Here is a 22,221-nt window from a genome sequence, read left to right on the forward strand (position 1 = left end):
AAAGGATGTAGCAAGATGCAAGTCCAAGCTGATTTCATGCATTGTTATCAACATGTCCAATGGGATGTTGGGAATTCCGTGGAAAGTCATTATTTAGTCTTAAATATTAAAAGGCTTGGTAATAGGTTTGATGATGTTTCTTTGATACATGTGTTTAAAGATTCGAATACATCTGCTGATTTGTTAGCTTCTGTTCAAAATTCGATCAGTTGTGTGGTGCTAAACACTAGGGCGTTGCCTAAGGAGCTTGTTTTGATTCTTAGTCAAGACAAAAGTGGTAAGTTGTAACAATGATTGTAGCTAGTTTGCGTCTACCTTAACCTGATAAGCTATTAAAAAATAGATGTCAATCATAGCTCTGATCTCGGGTAACAAATAAGGATTTTCATTTCATCTCAGCCTTATTATTAATATTAATACTAATCTCATAGTTATTATTATAATATTATAATTGTAATCATTTTACAGCTTCCACCCCTCGAGATTGGATTGTTACGTTAATGAAGATGATGCTGGTAATGATCTTGATCAACGAGTCTTCTCTTCAAGGTTTCGACGGTTCGGAACAATTGAAAGAAAGAAGCAATAAGGAAAATGCCTTTGTGTAGTGCCTACCAAAGCTCTTTCGAAAATTTATTAGTAAAAGTGATGGTGATAAAGAAAATGCAGAAATTTTAAATGAGGAAGAAGATGAATGGTAGAGTTGTAAAAATGTATTTAGTATAAAAGACTTAAAAGAATGTCTCTCCTACGTAGTCTTGAAGATAAGATTTTTATAGTTGAAATCCATAACCAAATGTCACCACACGGTTGGCTCAAATTTAAGTTGTTAGGATGCACTTAAATGTTTTGGAAGATGTGTCAATCACTTGTAAACAAGAACTTGAGTTGGATTTGTAGTGTCTCAGTATATTAACTGATTAGTTGTAACATTTTATTGTTTGGGGTAGGTGAGTCAGGTCATACCACATTCATCCATGTCCTAATAAGTACTTGTAGATATCATCATAAATAAGGAGAGTTAGCATATGGAAGAGCTCAGATTGCATTAAATTTTGTATCATTATAATTGAGATTTTTTATCGTGCTAATGAATCAACCAACTTTTGAGATCGTATTGAACTAATGTGACCTATGGCTTTAAGCTTGGTTTGCATTTTTGTCATTCGAACCAACCCACTACTAAACTTGCACTTCATTTCCTAGGTTCACCAGCCTGCTTGGTTAATACCATCCTATTAACTGATTGGGTGAATTAAGATGGGATCACACTTTCCTTACTTACTATTATAAACCTCATTTAGGTTTTTAATTTAGCCTCGATAAATACTCTTTTTTTTTTCTTTTCTTGCAATGCTCTCTTGGTATTACGGGAGAAATATCTCCCACAATGTCAATTTTAATGTTACTTCAACATTTTCCTAAAAAGAATTTAAGAGTAATGAAAAATGAAACTATAAGGAAGAGTAAATAAAGGTAAAGATATGCAATTATAATTCTCTCTTACTCTGACTTAGCAAAAGTCATGCCTGAATTAATTAAAGGAAAAGTTTTAAATGAATTCCATAGAAGTTGCATAAGAAATAAAAGAACAATACCAAAAGAATGGCAGGATGAGAGAGAGATTACGATTGAGTTGAATGACTAAATTATACCTCCCACATATTTAATTCTAGAAATAGATGATGAGCTAGAATCAGATTCTAGAATAAAAAACAAACATCTCCTAAACATTGTTGTACCTCTCCTCCATTCTTCACGCGTAGTACCAAATGACACCTAATGCCAACCTTGAATGTTTCACTTCGACAAATGACACCACTTTCTCTTTCTAAGAGAATCTTCCTAACATGTTCCAAGAAATATACGACACATGGTGTAATATTCAAAAGAGGTACGTAAGACAACATCGGTTGGAAAGCCTCGGGTCGGTTTCTATTTATTTTTTTTTTTTTTTCATTATTCTAATAAATGGACATTCAAAGAAAATTATTTAAGACGGCAGTCCTCGATGCAGTCGTATATTACTTGCTACGTGTTACAAAAGATTATTAGTTTTGAGTAAAATTTGAATTTTCATCTCATGTATACGTGGCAGCTTTTCAACGTGCAGTCCGACCAATTTCATCCGCTTCAATGAATTGTAATAAATCTGGCTCAAATGGAAAAGCCGTCTATGTTGACCAAGTTTGACCATGTAGAGTAGAATTTTGTGAACTTAGAAGACCGTAGACTTTCTCAAAGTCTCCTTTCAACGAACGAGATCCGGATCTAGCCGGTTACATCTTTGCTATTATGAGTAGTTAGATAACAGAAGAAGTGGACCGACACCAAACTTTGGATTTCAAAAATGCCCCTCATTTGAACTTAATTTATGAGGTTAATTAAGATCAAGTTGATTAGTTTTCAAATTTATAAAAATATCCTTTTTTTTTTTTTTAATATCTAATTTTCTAAATACCACTCTTCTTTAGAGGCATGGACGTTTGCACATGGTAACTTCTAGTGTACTATAACTATACAAAAGACTATAAACTCCTTTTTTTTATTATTACTATTTTAAGGAGTTGTGAAAAGTATAAAAACAAATCGAGAGCATAATTTTGAGATGCCCCTTAATTTTTGTAAAAAATGGAGATTCCTCGATGAATTTTCAAATTGGAGTGGTGTTAAGATCGACCTCAATTCTCACTTTGTTGACGTTGAGGTGTGTGTGGAATCATAGATGCTTTTCATTGAGATAGAGTGAGGCATCTGCATCAACATAGTGTGAATTGAGGTGAATCTTGAGGTCACTCTTGCATGACTCTATAAATAATACACCCTCACCGATCATCTTTAATGTCTCTATCTCTATTTTTATTTGAAGTTTCATGGTTGAAAGAGAGAGATCATTCTCAGGGTCAAGCATAGAGTAAAACAATTTTACCTAAAAAGTGTTGAAGTCTTAAAGATGTTTGGGGTTTTGGCAAAGATTGAAGGAGGGGGTATTTATTTCATTTTGCATTAATGTCGAAAATGAAACTCAACTAACCGTTCTAGAGTATCTCTAATGTTGACCAAAACTTAAGCGATTCTTCAAAATTATTCATCTTAAAATAAATGAATGGTTATATAATCGTTACAAATAATAATAATTTCACTTATGAGGTTGATTTAGTAATAGGGTGATGTGTAGTTGCTATATTGAAACAGTATTACTGCATTATAACGGTCTGTCATATCACGACCTTTATTAGTGTACCATTTAATAATGAATTTTTCTGATAATCTTTATGTTTTTCAATTTGTAACATGCTCCTTGACCTTGGTCGTCTCTCATAGACTAATAAAAATGATATAAAAAAAATCATTGTATTTTTTTTTTAACAAAAACTAATCATGATGATGATGGTGATAATGATGATGATGATTGAGATGATGTCAATAATATAATGATAATGGTGGTGGTGATAGTGATGAGGGTATTTAAATAAAAAAACTTTCATTAGTCTACAATGGAAGAACGAGTTCAAGGGATGATATGTCATTAGTTTGAGAAGACGGAAGGTATTTCAAGTATTCATAAAAGGTATGAAAGCATGTTATCAATTCAAGAATATAACTAGAAAAGTGTCATATAGATAGGAGACCTGACCGCTTCAAAGTTGGACTCTTCAGACATAGACACAATATCATGTAGCAACAGACTCAATTGAAATAGAGTCAGGCTAGGACCTCAATAAGGGTGTGCTGGCTCAAACTTAACTTGAGCTCAACTCAATTGATGGGTGAGTCTGAGATGAGTTATGTAGAAAATAAGTTGAGTCTTGGTTAGAATATCTCACCCTAACCTCAATTCGGATTGAACTCGGGTTGGTTGATGGATCCAGCAACCCAAACCCAATGCATATATACTAATATACAAATATTAGACTAACATTCTCCGTATGCCTAACATTCTCTGTTGATGGCTATCCTGTTATTCTCTTAGAGAAAGCCACGTATTCCCTCGGGGACAACTGCGTCGTATTCAGTATAAAGCATTGGGAGAATAACACTGACTAACAACACCATGTTTTTTTTTTTTTTTTTAATTTCTTCTCTACATAGTAGGCCTCTTTGGCATTGTCACTCATCAAACAGAGGGTTGCTAATGAAGAATCATTCCTTGTAGTGGGCTGAACCTTGCCAACACGTGGCAATCATCCAGTTGGGAAGACGTTATCTACAACTACGATAGTTGATTTTTATCTGTTATTAAATTATCTTCAAAATTGCCTTTGTTAATATTTTAAATTATGAGAAGGTCTTTACAATATGAATTAAAATCCGAAAAATCAATCTTTTTAGCTCAAAGTTTTAACTCAAAAAGTAGTTTCTTACTAGACCTGAAAAGTCAAATTCGTGCAATAAGTTTCTTTCCTATCCATACTCTACTTTCCCCCGTATGGAGCCAACATCGCAGTTTAGTACAGCTTGTCTCAACTGGTACACACTCATCCAAGGCAGCATACACCCTTCCTGAGGGGGTTGAGATGGAAGTATTCTTGATCGAGCTACCGATTGTTTATTTCCAGTAACCGCCTTCTTGTACCTAGTTCCGGTGGGTTAAGGTTAACATACTGAATACTAAACCCACTCTTGTTTTGTGTCATAGTTTAATTGAAACCTTGTATCCCCTCAGAATGATTACTGGACAAGATACGGTCCCAGCCAACTGACCCCCAAACATAAGCAATAGAGGTTTGGATCATAACCCCCTCGGGGGGAGTAGCTCAGAGCTCAATAAAGCAATTAACTCGAAGAAAGACCCGAATGACTAGACTTGAAAAAGAAACTCTATTTTCCTGGTATCCAAAAATAGATATACCACACCGCACTATGAGTTTATACTTCATTTTACCTCGGCAAGGTTAATTGAAGGCTATCCATACTCCCCCCGGAGGTGAGACAGAGTTAGAAGGAAGCCCTCGCCTGGGGGGGGCTTTATGCATACTAAGGTATTAAGTCAAGCAGCAGGCAAACACTAGACTTAAAAGTACTAAACTTGAAGCTTCCTTGGGGGCCCTATCAAGAGACAGGCTTCTTACTCTAGCTAGTAAAGAGTGAGCTTCTAACTCAAGTACTAGACATAAAGAGTACATGTAGCTACGAGCTAGCTAAAAGAGTAGGAACATTACCCCCTAGCCCCCTCAGGGGAAAGGGGGGAGGGGGACTTCGAACTTACCTACCCATCGTTATTAGTTTTTTAAAACTGCAAAAATACCTTTTAGTATGACATCTTGAAAATCACCTGTAGACACCTCAATTTGAACGGGCCACTTCTCGAAAGGGCCCAAAAATATCAAATTTCCAAATAAATGGGCCAACGGGCCTTAAGGGCCCAACTCATTGAAAATGGACATTTTTACCAACCCGAGGCCCCTAAGACCTCTCAATGGTTTAGGAGGCCACCAAAAGGACTCGGCCAACCTTACGCTTTCCCAACATTCACCGCTCCGCTTCCAAAATAAAAAAATGTCAAATTTTCGATAAATTTCACCAACGGGCCTAAAAAGCCCTATTCGCCAACACGTGGCATTTTTGATCAAATTAATGATTGTAAAAATCTAAAAAAATTAAAAATTAAAAAGATGAGACTTGAGATGCCTACCCCTCTTTACTATCATCGCTCCGCCTCCGTATTCGTAAAAATCATTTCTAAAACCCAAGCCTAACACTACAAGCCCACAAATCATTAACCATATCCAATTCATTATCCAACCCACAACCCTACCCATAAACCACAACCCACATCAACCAATCACTCTTTATCATCAAAAGATGACACATGTCATCACCCCATCTCACCTCCCTCACCCAACTACCTACCCCATTAATTTGCTTTAAATCCCATCTACCCACACATCAACCCATCACCTTTTCTCTCAAATCAAACACATCTACCCACACCCCTAACCTATACCTCCCCTAATCTACTCTCATCATTCCCTACAAAACCTACATCTACAACCTAAACCTACACCATCCTCTCAAGTCAAAAACACTAACCTCTCCCATCAACCTATCCCAACCCTTCATTTCCACCCACCTTAACACATGGCATCATCTCCCTCACCCTCCCAAAATATCATCAACCACTCATTTAAATCCTCCATGCTCTTAAATCAAATCACAACCACCATCTTAAATTCACCTCACCAAACACTCCACCCAAATGGGTTGGGTAGGATCCAAACCATTTGGGTCAAAACTCACCCATTTAACCCCCCTTACCTAAATACCCTCCAATCTCCTCTAAATTACACCCACTTCTCCCTCAAACTCATAACCATTCTACCCATTTTCTTCACTTCACCCCATTATATCCCTAAAATAACTCCTAAACATCTATAAATACCCTCCTCCTCTTTCCAAAAAGAGCCCCCAACTTCTCATTACAAAACTTCTCCCCAACACTCTTTCTACTAACAACCATCACCAATTCTCACCAAGTTTACCAACTCTCTCTCACAAATCCTCTATAAGTCTCACTAAAACAAAAGAAATCCCTACTCTCTCTAATCACCTCTTCCCCTTCTCATACTCCCATATTATACTAAGGACTCAAGCAATAAGAAGAAAAGAAGAAACAAGATACAAGGTGGGTTTGAAGCACACCCCCCTCTCTTTCTCTAACCTTCTACTATTTCCCTCTTCTAACACCCCCTTCTTCTATTTTATTTTACCCCTTTTGATGATTGGGCCCCAAGGCTAAGGTTCATATGGGTCATTTCCATTAATGAAATGACCCTATGATCAAGTCGAAAATGAATCTCTACTTAGGGAACAAATGCACCCACGTGGCACATTTTTCACCTTCTTTTAAAAATCAAAATGATCGAATTATTTGAGGTTACCGCCACGTGGCGGGGAGGAAAGGGTGCCTAACACCTTCCCTTTTCTTCAACCGAGCCGCTTACCCAAATCTCAAGGTTTGACTACCCCTTTATCCATCGTGAGTCACTAAAATGCCAAAAATCTCATCTTTTGGAAAATGTACCCCGGGTGACCATTCACACCCACTTCCAACTTGAATGGTGGCGACTCCAAATCATTGTAGATGTAGTCATCATAATGACGAAATCACGCGTCTACATCACCCAAGCTAATATTTTAAATTATAGAAAAGTATTTAATCATATATATTAACTCATAAAATATGATATAAAATTAGATATAATTTTTTATAATACAAGTGCAAATGGATAGGGTTGTCAACAAATACTAATTAGATTGAATGTGCATGTATTCGAATTTAAATCTAAAAAAATAAGTGCTATGATCAAGGTCAAGAAAGTGGTTTCTAGAGCCCTAATTACATAAACTTTACGGGTAAACTATACATTAAATCCTCTTATTAGATATAATTCATTGTTAGTCCATAATAATAATTATTTTTCATAAAATGACATATTTTGGGAATTAATTATTGTTATTTTCGTGTAATAGGAAAAAGATGTAAATTTTTGAAAAAAAAATCAAAAAATTCGAATAAGTCAATACAATTAAGACCTGGAAGAAGTCAATTGACCAAAACCCAAATCAATTGAGCTCACATGGATTGTAACGCCTTTGTCAACTAGGGCAACGCGGTCATGTCTATGAAGACCACATCAATATTTGTGTAAAAGCTTTTCAGCTGAATATTCTTCGTATTGAATTAGGATTTCGAAAGTTTTTGTGTTTATAAAAGGGTTTCGAACCCTAGAAACTCTAATCTAGTCTTTATAAATAGGATACTAGACCAGAGCTTAAAGGATATCTGTAAATGTATAGAGAGAACTTTAGGAGTTTTGTTTCTTATTTTCATTTTAGTATTTCTTTAAAGAAGAAGATGTAATCAAAGAGATGCTGTTGGTTTCTGAATTCAAGAGCAATAAAAAAGATTTTCTTTTCTCTCATCTCGACTTTCTCACTTTCATGTTCTTTTTATTTTATTTTTATTTTATTCTTCTTACGATGATTATTGGCAAAACTCTCCGTTAGATCGGTTGAAGAAACCTGAGCAAGATTCTATTAATCTCTTTTTATTGTTCTCATAACTATGTTCTATTGTTTATCATGAAAAAAATCTTTAAGTAAAAATTATCGGATGGAATGTTGATTGTTCTACCTTTCTGATGATTTATATTGTGATCAGTTCAAGATAAACCATGCTCTGTAAAGAACTTTTGATATTTCTCTTATAACTTTGACTTAATCATTGATTACATATTTTTGGAATTCATTCGTAATATAACTAATTGATTTTTCGATCCACAAATATTAGTTTTATTTAGTGGATTGAGATAAATAGAGGACATCTAAAATTGTTAACATGACTTGCAATGGTAGATCAGACCGATCTACACCTCTTCATAGTATTTTAAATATTTTCTTTTAATGTTTTGTTTTATATAATTTATTCTCGAAAACTATTTTTAATCGGTTACGTAAATTTGAAGTAAAAGGAATACCGGATCAACGTTGTCTCTGTGGATCGATCCTTGCTTGCCAAGGTCTTTATTTTATCATAATCTACACCAAACATGCTATTTGATTTAAATCCGATTAATTTATCAAATATCTGACAATATCTAATTTGAATAGACTCCAAAACCAAACTAAAGACATGCGCCTAAAGATATGCCCCTGAAATTTAGTCTTCTGCAATTGATTAATCAAAATTGGCCCAAATTATTTTGTCTTCAATCCTATAGCCAAAAATCCTAGATTTTTGCACCTCAAAACCAATCATCTTTAACCTACAAGACAACTTTGTCTCCAACCTTATATTTACCATGGAGCTTAACGAGCTTGAAGATGTTGAATTTTAATAGAAAAATCAAGGGTTCTTTTTTTGTGCGTGGAAGATGGGAGAGGGGTTAAAGATCTTGAAGATGTTGAATTTCTTTTAACAAAATCAAGGGTTTTTTCCGGTGAGTTATTAGTTATCAAATATATATATTCAAGATGTTGGACAACTGATCGTCGTAGTTGATTGGAGAAGTGAACACTATAGTTGGTTAGGGATGACGATCACCTCACCTAATTGCAAGCCCTAAAACCATCGTTAGTTGGCTGAAAGTTAGAAGAAGCATTTTAAAAGAAAAATAAAAAACGTCTTTTATTTACAACAAATATTTAATACAATAAAAATTAATTTAATTTGAATTCAATATCCAAGATTTTCAAATAAGAGTATGACTTCAAATCGAATTTTGGACTATCCATTGACACCCTTATAAATGGATATATATATATATATATATATATAATATATATATATATATATATATATGCGAGTGATTTTTTGCTCACAATCCAACAACTATTTGACATGTAGCGTAAATGACGTGAGCAATAGAAAGAAAACTCCTCTCTTTTGCCGGCACTTCCTCTGCTTACAATTTTTTTTTTAAATATTTTAATTGTTAAAAAGGTCGTTGAGCCCACATGGATGATCACATTGGCAATCTAACAATACACCCTTCTAGATTTCATGAAAAATACATATTCAAAGAAGAAAAAATTGAATTTTTTGAACTTGATCTAAAGTGTTGAAAATGAACAACTACTGAACATCCAAATTTAAAATTAAAATTCAACAATAAAAAATTATTATTTTTAAAATTCATAGAATTTCTCCCTCTACCAGCTGTGGCATGGATCATGTTTTTGAATACCAAGAGATGATCCGATCAATCGATTTCCTTTTTTCACCATGGCCAAGACATAAAAGTTCTATCTCTTATTGCTTAGGTCATTTAGACCTCATGTCAAATGGATGTAAGCAAAAAACCACTCATATTATATACCACATTAGTAACATTAATAAGATGGTAATATCATGTGGAAATTATTTCAGCATGGCTTATCAAAAAAAAAAAAAATTAGTATCCAACACGCAAGGATGGAAAGATATTCCCTACAGATGTCTAATACTTATCACTAGGAATCTCTAATTCTCATCCCATCTAAGCCGTTGATTGGATACTCTTAATTTTCAACGTAGTCTTTCGAATCGACTTTCCAATACCACCGCATTCTATATTTCCATCCATCCCAAACTTGGAAGAAAACGTAAAAAAAGTTAGGGGCGTCTCAATCTCAAGTCGTCACCGAGAAAGAAAGAGAGAATCATCCACCGAATCTCTTCTATACAGGATTAGTAAAATCGTGTTTTGGTACAGTTAATTAGAAGTAACGTTAGTGTGAGACAAAAGAGGAGGAGAGAAACGGAAAATAAAGCTAAAGAGAAAGACACCCGAAGACCCTTCATTCTCTTCTCTTGTATTCTCCCCATTTCATCTTGTCCTCATCTCTCTCTCTCTCTCTCTCTGTTTGTGTGTTTGTGAGAGAGATTTGTTTGCCTGTTTTTCTCTTTGGAGGAGAAAGATGGAGGCAGAGAAGAATGCTTCTTCTGTATCAGATGTTGGTGCATGGGCGATGAATGTTATCAGCTCTGTTGGCATTATCATGGCCAACAAGCAGCTTATGTCCCCCAATGGTTATGGTTTCAACTTCGGTTAGTCTCTCTCTCTTTCTCAATTGACGGATGGATAGATCAATCAATCAGATCTGAGATCCCTACTGGAACTGATTTGATTTCTTCTCATTATCTCCTTTTTTCCAACAAAAGAATTTTTTTTGGTTTTAAATCTATCCTTGCAATCTCCGCTTTGTGGATCTTCTCAAGATCCATCTTTTATTTTTGAATTTTTGGATCGGGATCTAGTGTAATTAAGGTATATATCTTTTGTTGGATTTGCAATCTTCTCATCTTTCGATTCTGTTTCTATAAATCTGATCAAAATGGATATTTTAAGGCCTAAATTCTCTAATCCACACTTTTTAATGCTAATGCCCGACTGAATTTTACCAAATTTCATTCTTATTTGTAACTTATATCTTTCTCATACGTTGGATCACTCTTCAATTTTCAAACCACAAGGTTCTATTTCAATTCCTTTGTTACCGCGTTTCGATTAGTATTCAAAATATTTGTATTTGAATTTCTTGTTTCCATTTAAATCGATATCTGGTGGAATTCTTCACCCAATCAGTTTTTTCTGCTTAATTTTCTTCATGTATTTGCTTCTTTGAACTGCAATTTGCTTAAAACTTCTGTATTTGGGATGCATAATTGAGTATAACTTTTCTCTCTTGTGGCTTTTGTGTATATTTTCTCTCTTGTTAGCATTTTAGCTCAAGTTTTGAATTTTTGGTATATTGGCTGCAAATTGCTTCACCTCTTACTTCTGTAGATGTTTATTTCACTATCATTTTTTTTTAAATTTGGTTTTCTTAATCAGCTTTGCAATCTTTGTATTCCATTTGGGTTGATTTTTTCTTTTGGAATCTTTACTTAATCCATTTTATTGCTCTCTTCTTTAAAGTTTGCACAAATTCATATATGATATCAACGACATTTTCTTCTCCATTACCATCATAATCTAAGAATAATCCTTCTCAATTATACCATTTCTGCATCTCCAGCCACAATTTTAACCGGATTCCACTTCGCTGTGACTGCGCTGGTTGGTCTGGTATCTAAATCTACTAGCAATTCCGTATCAAAGCATGTACCTTTGTGGGAGCTTTTGTGGTTCTCAATTGTTGCCAATACATCAATCACGGGGATGAATTTGAGCCTCATGTTAAACTCTGTTGGATTTTATCAGGTTTGGGTTAATAACTTTGTACTTTTTTACTGCTTTGTGCCAATGTTTGACGTTAATAATTGTAGTTGTGATTTGTATTATTGCACTTGTGGTATAGATTTCAAAGCTGAGTATGATTCCAGTAGTTTGTGTGATGGAATGGATCCTTCATAGTAAACATTACTCGAGGGAAGTAAAGGTGGCTGTGATCGTAGTCGTTGTGGGTGTCGGTGTCTGTACTGTAACAGATGTAAAAGTTAATGCCAAGGGTTTCATTTGTGCCTTTGTAGCAGTCCTTTCTACATCCTTACAGCAAATTGTGAGTATTTTTAATTGTTTTGCATCTATTCATTGCATTATGATTTTCTTTTTTAGTTTTGATGAATCATATTAATAGAAATATGATATTTAAAATAAAACCAAAATCATTCACAGAATGAAAGAAAAGTTTTTCTTTCATAGAAATCACATAATAATTGTGTAGTGTTCTGAAAATCTTACCTCGAGATAGCTGGTATTTATGTTAAACTGTAAAAACAAAGAATAGCTTCCAACTTATTTTCTTATTTGTTTATTTATTTGTATAGATTTTTCATTTATTTAAATTTCTATATATTTTATGATCTTTTTATAATATTTTCTAAAAAAATATGAGCCTTCCCACTTGTATTGCCTCAAGGTGCATAAAACCTAATATTTGCTTCTCTTGTTAAAACTTAAAACATTGTTTGTATCCATGATTGATTAAACGAAAAATGATGATATTTTTCCAATTGTTATAGTTTTCTGTTGTAGTACATTGTTAATATGTCAATGTTTTGTATATTTCATGTATTACTTGCTTAGCCAAACAAATGTTTCATGTAGTGCTTGCAAGAATGCTAACCTTGTCCATTTTTTCACTATTCACCACAAATTTTTTCTATTTGGTTACTTTTTATTGTTCAGTACATTGATTTGTATTTTGATACTTTAATTTATTCTTGCGCGTGTTTTGTTATGGAGTTTGGTGTCTCTAAGTTCCGAGGTCCAACACATGGTGTAGATACATGCGCATCATACCCATTTTTGGGTAACATAATCTCTGAGCACAGCCCAAAATCTTTGCCGGGAATTACATTCACACCCTTTTCACCAACCCTCCAAGGTTAAAACACCTAGACCATCCTGGGAATTGGACTTTTTCTTTTCTTTTCTTGATGGGCAAAGAAAAGGATTTTATTAAACCTGATAAATTGGATTTGGCTGGTTGCCTTGGTGCCTTTTTATCAATGTTTGGCCCATGTTGAAAATTTAAGTAATTATTTTGATAAGCAATATCAATTTTGTTGTTGTCATCTTCAATGAATCTTGTTCCTTGAGATAATGTTATCCTTTTTAGTCCATAAAATCAAATTTATTAAGGAAAAAGGAAATGCTAAAAAGTAAAAAATACAAACTCTAAGAGTGTAGGAAAAGCTCTAGTGCTAAAAGATACAAAAAGATGAATCAATCCCAACCCCCAAAAAACAAATCCCCTCAATATGCCCAATTAAAGATCTTCATTTAGAGATAAAACCTTGAAAGTCAAATAGGAGACCGATAAAACACAAGAGCCTTATCCTTCATAATAACAACTTCATAGCGACTCTTCTTTTTTTGTTTCAAGTACTTTTTATTTTTTTCCCTCCGCTTGCCTAACATATCCTAATTAGAAGTAACTTCCATAGGATCTTTCCCTTGCTAGACATTTATTGACATGGCCCCCTTGAAACAATTCTGTAACTGTTTACAAAAACTCAACAAATATCAAACTTTAATAAGAAAACCATAAATACTGGACAAAGGGAACAAAAAATAAAGTGATCCAACGATTCATCTTTGGATCTATAGACCATGAAGATATTAGGAATGGAGAAATCATGACTAACTAGATACCCAATTGTGAGGATTTTAGATATAGTCCATTAAAGAAAGTGATATTGGAAGGGATAAAAGATTTTCAAATCATCTTCGCAGGAAAAAAGATCCAACAATTTAAAGGCGATTCCTTGTAAAAATATCTTATCGAGAATTTTCCATTGTGGGCCTCTGCCACATTTTACCGTTATCTTCTAGTTGGTGATGCTTGCATTGCTAAATCTCTCCTTAAATGTTAACCATAATGCTTATTCTAATTTTTTAGATTTCTTTTAATCATGAGGTCCCATGCTTGGCCCAATTTATAAACCTTCACGCATTAATTAACGAACTTTTTTTGGGGTACATAGACTTGGCATAGATCAATAGAAATCAACCTCCAACAAACTCCTACACCTCAAATCCTCCCAAAAACCAACATGAGATTGGGATTGCACTTTAAGCCAAATCCCTGTTTTTTAAATTGTTGGAGAACCTTTGTGATGCCTTTCCAAACTCCAGCATTGTACAATAGGAAATGGACTAAAAGAAACTAGGCCAAATTCCCATTACTATATCTTTGACAAACCCTTACTTCCAGAGATTCCAATGTCACCATACCTGCATAACCATTTAACGAGGAGGGCCAATCATCTCCTTCAGATGTTTGGAACTAAAAAGTATTCCAGATTTTGGAGCACATAGTTTCCTAGCTATTGTTCCCATTTCCTCTTAAGAAACCTGTACCCCTTGTTTCCAATCTTTTGACCATTGAAATCATAATTGAGAACAACACTAATAAATAAATAAGAAGACTAAAAAGTGTTCTTATGATTGGTCATCTCAATCGCCTTCTGTACATTTTCTGGGTTTGATAAATTTATACTTATATGAAAAAGTGTTCTTTTGATATGGCTAAATTTATCCTGTTCAAATAAATAACATTTCTTTCAACAGGACAACCTCCTTTCCTGACCCTTCTTTTGTCCAGTGGTTTTATTGAAGACAACCTCTTCATGAGTTATCAACTTACCTTTTGGACCTCACCTTGTTAAAAGTCCAACTTCAATATATAGCCAAACCCAATATCTTGCCCACTCATTTTCTGTATGATCATTGGGCCCAACACCCAATTAATCATTATCTTTGTTTGTGAAAACCACCTCACCCAAGTCTCTAGCCCATGCATTGGACACCTTAGATTCATGATCATCTTTCCTTATTTTTGTAAGAAGACCGATCTGTTAGAGATGGGGAGAACTATGAATATAAGGCTTAACTGGGGTATGACATACCCGAGAGTGGAGGAAAATATACACTCAACAGTCCCCCTCACCCATAATGGTGGAAAGATTCGAACTCATGACCTATGTGAACCTAGTGCTCTGATACCATGAAAGACTTTCAATATAAGTAAAATACTAGAGACAACAATGGCGTTGAAATGAAGTCAATAACCGGATATTTTGATTTGCGGTAGATTCTTATTAAATAGAGAAGGAAACCATGTGTCATACACAACTTAGTAACCACTTGATCTAATCCTAAAGATGATTTGGTACATCTCTATATATCTTAAAAGATTTCAACATAACTAGTAGTCTCACAATGTCCACGTCCCAAAATGCCTATATTATGCAAGTAGTGCCAAAAGACAGTCAAGGTAAAAAGAAGGAAGTTGCTTAATTAATAAGCCAATAACATCAATCAAAGATCAATGTTGTTCACCTCCCCTATTCCAAAGATCGTGCTTTGACTTTAAGTGATCTATAAACATTATATAGCTTCAAAACTTCCAAGGAGACAGCATAATGCAAGACTCAAATCAAGTCAACAATCACAGGTTTACAACCTTCAACTGAGAACATGCTCTGTTATCATATCTTAGGAACTTGAAAATAAAAAATAAAAAAAAATAGGAACTGCCATCATTGTTTTATCGATATGATCACTTTGAGGGGTTTGACTCTTTTACATCTTGCTTCTTCAAGGGGACAAAACCTCCTAATGGTCTGGTCTAAAAATTTTCACATTGATCCTACTAAATATGATATAAAATATTGAATATCAGCACTACTAAATTTATTTTAAAATATCAAATAGCGCTTGTAACATTCCACCACCTCTTTAAGAAACCTTGCCCTCAATGTTAAATATGTACATTCGTGGTAAGATCTTCATTTTTTTTGATAGATCAAGGGCTGGATATTCGAAATTTTCATCAATAACAATTCTTTTTTTCTTCAAATCATTATGTGAGCGCAATGTGAGTTATGAATGGTCGCAAAAGCAAAAATGATTTCTTTGAGGGGTCTCCATCCAAAGTTTTAGCCTTTACATCATTCCTATCCTCTATTGAACCCACAATCTTCAACCCAAGAAAGTGCTCTGGTATCATGTGTTATGAACCTAAATATTATACATACAAAATTGCAAAAACTAATAATTATTATTGTAATGAAGCCAAGGTGAGCGCCTTAGGCGTGTCGTCTTGAGGCGGGGCAAACCGAAGGTGCCTTAATAAATCTGAGGTGGGGTGTACTAAAGCGCACGCCTTGACTGTGCCTCAATCAAGGTGCAAGGGGCATGCCTCACTAAAAATTGAATAAAATAAATGTATTTTATTTGTACAGTCTTTACATACAAAAAAAATTATTTGGAAAATACATTTTTTACCATTAAAAATGTTTAATTTTACATTTTGCATTTTTATTTGGCCCAAGCCCATTAAGGTTGGATTGGGCTTAAGTCGACTGAAGCCATTCAAGGTATATGACTGGTCTAAGGCACAACCCGCCAAAATACGGCTGGGTTAGGCTCAATGAAACCCGCCCATTGAAGACCCTTATTATTGTTGTGCTGTAGCAACGATGGTATATGTCATTTCTGGCCCGCTTAAACCTCTTCGTCTTCTTCCCCTTTTTCTTGTTCTTTCTCTCAAATTTTTCTCTTCTTCTTCTTGAAGTGTTGGATAATTTACCATATTTATATATGTTATAATTGAAAAATATCTAAAACTTATCTTTCACCATTAAATTTTATAATATATAATTTTATATTTATGTTTTAGTTTTATTGCGATTTGTTTCACTCAAACGTGTGCCTCACCTAGGGCCTTAGGCACCAAGAGGCCTTTGCGCCTTTTATAACTACACTGTATTATTGCTATGGCCACTTTTAGGTGGTCGATCAACTTACAACTTGTCTCTTTGAGAGAAGGGGGGGGGGGGGGGGGGGACCCTCCTAATGGACTTCTCCCAAATGATTCTTCTCTCCTCAACCTAGACACGTACATTATTATTGATAACCTATTTCCTAAATATAGGTAGGAGCAGAGTTCAATTGTTAGGTTAGGATTTATATTAGATTTTCTACTATTGCAAACAAGATGTTTTTGTTTAGATGGGGAGTCTTAGTGATATTTGGATTAATAATGATACATTGTCTTTTTAGTTTCTCTCTGGATAGGTTCTTAGAAATCAGGGTTTTAGCGACTTGGGAGCAATTTTGCAAAGAAGTCTATTGGGAGGTAGGCAAGATGTTAGGTCTGTCGCCCCTCGCCCCCCTCCCCCCCCTTCTGTCAAAGTGGGTCATATCAATAATATATTGCTTGGAGGAAAATCCCCTTGGAGTGGTTATTGACATCCTCAAAGTGGTCACCTCTGTGATTGTTCCAAAATCACATTATATTCCAAGATTGCAATGACTTGAATGACACATTGTCTTCAATGAAATATTTGAATTACCCTGCTATCAATTTTTCAAATTTTAACCTTGAGGAAAACGTTTCTTCATAGGATGGTGGATTGTTAGGAAACCAATTTGGTAGTTGGGGTCTAGACTAGATGTGTTATTGTTACAATAAGATGTGTCCCATTGGATGGGGATTCTTAGTAATTAGAATTGATTAGGATATATTGGCTTCCTTATCTTCTCTTTGGAAATAAGGCACTTCGGGATTTAGGAAAATGGAGGAGAATTAGTGGAGAGAAGTTTATTGGAACGTTTTTCCTCTCATAGATGCAAGATGTATGGAGGTTGGACTATGTTTCCTTACTTTGCCACAAGATTTTCATTATTTTTGTTTTGAAAGGTAATGAGTCACAAGTTACTAGAGTACCATCTAGAAGATTTGTTGTACCACAAGTTAATATTTGTATTGTTGTTCCACTATATTGGAATTTCTGAAGGTTGCTTTGCTGGACACCTTTGGATAAATGACACTTAGCATTCGAGTCACGTGTCAAGGTAGCAACTGCTCTAAATGTGTGGAGGGAGGTCGAAGAGGACTCGCTCTTTTAAAGGCCTTCTAATTGAACCAAAAGTTATAATTCAGGAATCTTTTCTGTTTTTAAAATCTTTTCTCATTGAAAACGATTTGCCATGAGTCAAACATGATCCAAATTCCCAGAACATCAATTTGTTCTGAATTCATCCAATATTCACGAAAAATTTGAGCTTCATTGCCCACTAATAGAAATCTTTCTGACAAATGAACTTCTTACAAGAATAAATTATTTATTCAATTTTTTTAATGTAACACATTATTATAACTATAAATACAATTTTGTTCCACGTAATTAATTTTAGTAAGTCAGTGCAAATGCACATGCCACTCACTATTTTTTTTACATAATAAAGAGGATAATAATTGATAGCATGATGGATATTTTATGAATTGTACTGGAATTTTTACATGAATCTGTAGGACTCACATGGGGATTAGTCTAGGGCTGATTTGTGGTGAGGATGATCTCCAAGGAGACCATGCTCACTCAAATTCAGCTCATTCTCCAACCCTATGAACTGTTGCTGCATAGTTTGGGTGGAATGAATGGTTGGAATTATTTCAACTTCTAATAGACTTTTGACAGAATTAGAAGTTTCAGAATTAGCTGACTTTTGGCCAGAATATTCTCCGTTGTAAGGAAATCATTCTTATATAGAAGAATCCATAAAATACTGGGGTTAATATTTGTGCCTGTAATTTTTTTGCATTGCTCAAGTATGTTCTTGGCTAACACCAATCTCACTCACTCACGAGGCCACATAAAGAAGTACTTGAGGTCAATAAACCTTACTAACCTATGTTGAAGGAAGTACTCTCTTGTAATGGCAGAAAAGTTTTGGGGTAGTCAATTAGTATTCTCTGCCTTGATAGACTTTTGACCATGGCCTATTTAATGAGGATCTAAGACCTAGACCATTTCAATTGGAATATTGACAAGCATATGCACAGTTCTTGGCTGTTCCGTCCTCTCTTTTTTTTCCCTTTAGTTTAGCTTACTTTAACTCACTCAACTTCTTAGCAGGTTTACTTTTTAGAACCATTTGTCCTGTCTAAGAGTTAAGAACCTGAAGGGACATGGTATTTTCGATCATCACTGTCATCTTAGATTTTTTATTAGTATCAAAACTGTCTCTTGTGGAGAAAGTTCAACCTTGACATTGTTCAAAACTTTGCTGAGTGTCAGTAATGTGGCTAGTTGACAAATTTGAAATAAAGAGTAAGTTTATTGACCGAGTTTACACCATTCTTTCCATTTTCCAGCACTGGAGTTTTTGTGGATGACTGAAAGAACATGTTGGTAAATTCTATCATATAATATATAAATTTGTTATAATGTTGAGACCTCTATGTTTCCCTACAATGTCATCAAAGTTGATAACGTAATTTTCATATTTTTGCTTCACGTTAAAACTTGCCTATGTGAACTATCAAAAACACATGTTGGATTGAGATAACCTTTTTGTTTGGGTTGCATGTTGCTTGTCTTGTCTGTTTAGAACAATCCTCAATTTCTGATTGGACAATCTCTTGTGGTACAGTCCATTGGTTCCTTACAGAAGAAGTATTCAATCGGGTCTTTTGAATTACTAAGCAAGACAGCTCCCATACAGGCTCTCTCTCTTCTTGTGTTTGGACCTTTCATCGATTACTACCTTAATGGTCAATTCATATCAAACTATAAGTTGTCTTCGGCTGCAACTGTAAGTTCTCTATTTCCCTTTTAACCTTAATAAAGATGTCAATCTTTTAGGAGAAATTTACTAAAATGGTACATGAAAATTACCAAAATGGTGCACTATTCATTTTAATTTCGAAAATGGTAATAAGTTATTTTACCAAAACGGTAAAATTTGAAATGATCAGTGTTTAATCTCAAAGATGCCCTTTTACCATTTTATTTATTTATTATTATAAAACAATATACACATGCCCTGTATAAGTAAACAAATAGAAATATTACCGTATTAGTGTGGTCACGTTTCCCTTCAAGATTTATTTTATTTCATCACTCTGTACTAAAACAGTTATATTTCTCTTTGTTTACTTAAACAGGGGACATGTATACTGTTTTATAACAAAACGGGGATACGTGTTTTTAGTATCAAAACACCGTTAATTTCAAATTTTACTGTTTTCAGAATTAAAATGAATAGTGCACCGTTTTTTGTAAATTTTCAATTTTCGATGCACATTTCGGTAAATTACCCATCTTTTAGTGTCTCCATTTATTTCTCTATGTTTTTAAAAAAGAATTTGTGCAAATAATATGTATTGGATACTCGGCATATGTGCAGTTCTTCATAGTCCTCTCTTGTTGCCTAGCCGTGTTCTGCAATGTGAGCCAGTACCTTTGCATTGGACGTTTCTCAGCTGTCTCTTTCCAAGTGTTAGGTCACATGAAAACTGTCTGTGTTCTCACGTTGGGTTGGCTTCTGTTTGACTCTGAACTGACATTTAAGAATATACTTGGGATGGGTGTTGCCGTTCTTGGCATGGTAATTTACAGTTGGGCGGTTGAGATTGAGAAGCAGGCCAATGCCAAGACATATACGAAAGATAGTCTGACAGAAGAAGAGATCAAACTTTTGAAGGAAGGGGTAGTAGGGAATACTTCTGTGAAGGATCTTGAGCTTGGCGAAACCAAAAGCTAGGTTGGTGCCCCACCTTACAGAAGAAACAAATATGTATTACACTCCCACTTTGGCCTTGTGTCTACTACGCCTTCTGCTTCTTCACTAATAGTCCAGAAATACAATAGAATTGAATGGAAGACATCCCCAACCAATGTCCCACTTGCATCTAAAATTCTTTCGTGCATAGCGGTCAGATAGTGAAGCTGTAATTGGATGGAGAGGTAAAACCCATAGAATTTTTTGGATTACATAGGACATTTACTGTTTTATTAATTTTCTTTCGTGCAGGGTTGAAGCATTTTATGAACCTCATCATCATCATCACCATTTTCATTCACAATGCCTTATTCCATTATATTTATTTTGTAACAAAAGTTATTTTATTTAAATGGTATTTATATTCTTTCTTCTGTTTCTGCTGGGAGGTTCGGGTGTTATTTTTCCCCCGCTCATATTAGAACCCTAGTCACCTGGTAAAGAGTGCCATCCCCTCTCAATTGCCATTTCGGTGCACCAAACCCATTTGAAGGGTCTCCAAGGCATACTCCATCTCCTATTCCATTTTGGAGAATCAAGTTTTCCATCTCCTAAGGTTCAGAGTTGCTTTCAAGCGTATTATTTTCAAATAAATTGACTTTCACAATGAGCTATGACCATGAAAAGGTGAAGTTTCCTATACCATCGGGTTACTTACATACCCAATTTCAAAAGAAATAAGTTTGAGACCAGATCGTTTATTCTTAGGAGTATAGTTAGCAATTCGGTGGACGGGGAAAAAACGGTACGGAAATAAATCGGGTACTATTCAAAATAGTGATGCACCAGTTCGCTCGGAAATTCGACGAAAAAAAATGTAGGATGGTAATAATACGGAACGAAAATAATTAGAAAATGATTTGGATCAAACAATTTTTAAAATTTTCAAAAATTCAAATGTATGTAACATGATATGACCTAACAATTTTAATCTACTAATCAAATTATCAAAACTTAAATTAAAAATATCTTAAGTATACAAATTAACAAATTCACAATCATATTCATCCAATAAAATATATACTAGCAATTAAAGATTTAGTTTTAATCCATCTAATAATTAATGTAAATAAAAAGTATAAAACAGGATATATTAATTAATATCAAAATCATCATGTCTCATGACTTAATTAAATTCAAAAAGAAATTTCTTGTCGTTTCTAAAAAATTATTAATGCGAAGTAGACAAATTTCACCAGATGGCGGACGATCAATGAGCATACTCCACGGTAGGTCGGTGGGGACGATTTTCAACTTAGGGTTTTTTCCCCCCTCTCTTGAGTCTTGAGTTTTGAAGTGAGAATAGGAAAATAGACATAATTTAATAAAATACTTACGGAATATACGTACAAATCGCGATTTAGTCATTGGGATTCAAATATCCGCGAATTAATCTAAATTTTTGAATCCAATGACAGTTCTGATTGAGAAGAGTAATATACGTCTAATTCGTGTCTAATTCACGAATCAATCGCAAATTTACTAACTATGCTCAAGACTAAGGCGTGCAAAACCATTTACCTATAAATGAGTGCCATAATCACATAATTCTCCAAATATTTTCCAGAATTTGTAAACTTCTCCGAATAAGGGACTAGTCTTAGTCCTTTTAAATAGATAAATTGATGTTTTACAAAATCATTAAAATTTTATTTTGTTCAATATTCATATCTGAAGAATAGCCTATGGTTTTTAAGGAGGTTGAAGATGATTGTGT

General features: G+C 34.4%; 1 protein-coding gene across 1 annotated transcript; it reads left to right on the forward strand.

The window, feature by feature from the left end:
• Positions 1–10,107: 10,107 nt before the first annotated feature.
• On the forward strand, positions 10,108–20,878 carry LOC147404429 (UDP-rhamnose/UDP-galactose transporter 2-like). Its single transcript, XM_086440368.1, has 5 exons — positions 10,108–10,531; positions 11,503–11,687; positions 11,785–11,985; positions 19,374–19,535; positions 20,130–20,878. The coding sequence occupies exons 1-5, from the start codon at positions 10,402–10,404 to the stop codon at positions 20,484–20,486; spliced, it is 1,035 nt and encodes a 344-aa protein (XP_086296494.1). The 5' UTR covers positions 10,108–10,401; the 3' UTR covers positions 20,487–20,878.
• The last annotated feature ends 1,343 nt before the right edge of the window (positions 20,879–22,221 follow it).

Source organism: Akebia trifoliata, chromosome 4 (assembly GCF_017979445.1).
Source record: "Akebia trifoliata isolate Shusen 1 chromosome 4, ASM1797944v1, whole genome shotgun sequence".
Classification (NCBI taxonomy): Eukaryota; Viridiplantae; Streptophyta; class Magnoliopsida; order Ranunculales; family Lardizabalaceae; genus Akebia; species Akebia trifoliata.

What these genes read in the sequence shown, in the direction of transcription:
- LOC147404429 (XM_086440368.1), top strand. Translation starts at nt 10,402, where the DNA reads ATGGAGGCAGAGAAGAATGCTTCTTCTGTATCAGATGTTGGTGCATGG. An exon ending in ACTCTGTTGGATTTTATCAG is followed by an intron (nt 11,688 to 11,784) that starts GTTTGGGTTAAT and finishes CTTGTGGTATAG; the next exon opens with ATTTCAAAGCTGAGTATGAT. An exon ending in AGTTGTCTTCGGCTGCAACT is followed by an intron (nt 19,536 to 20,129) that starts GTAAGTTCTCTA and finishes GCATATGTGCAG; the next exon opens with TTCTTCATAGTCCTCTCTTG.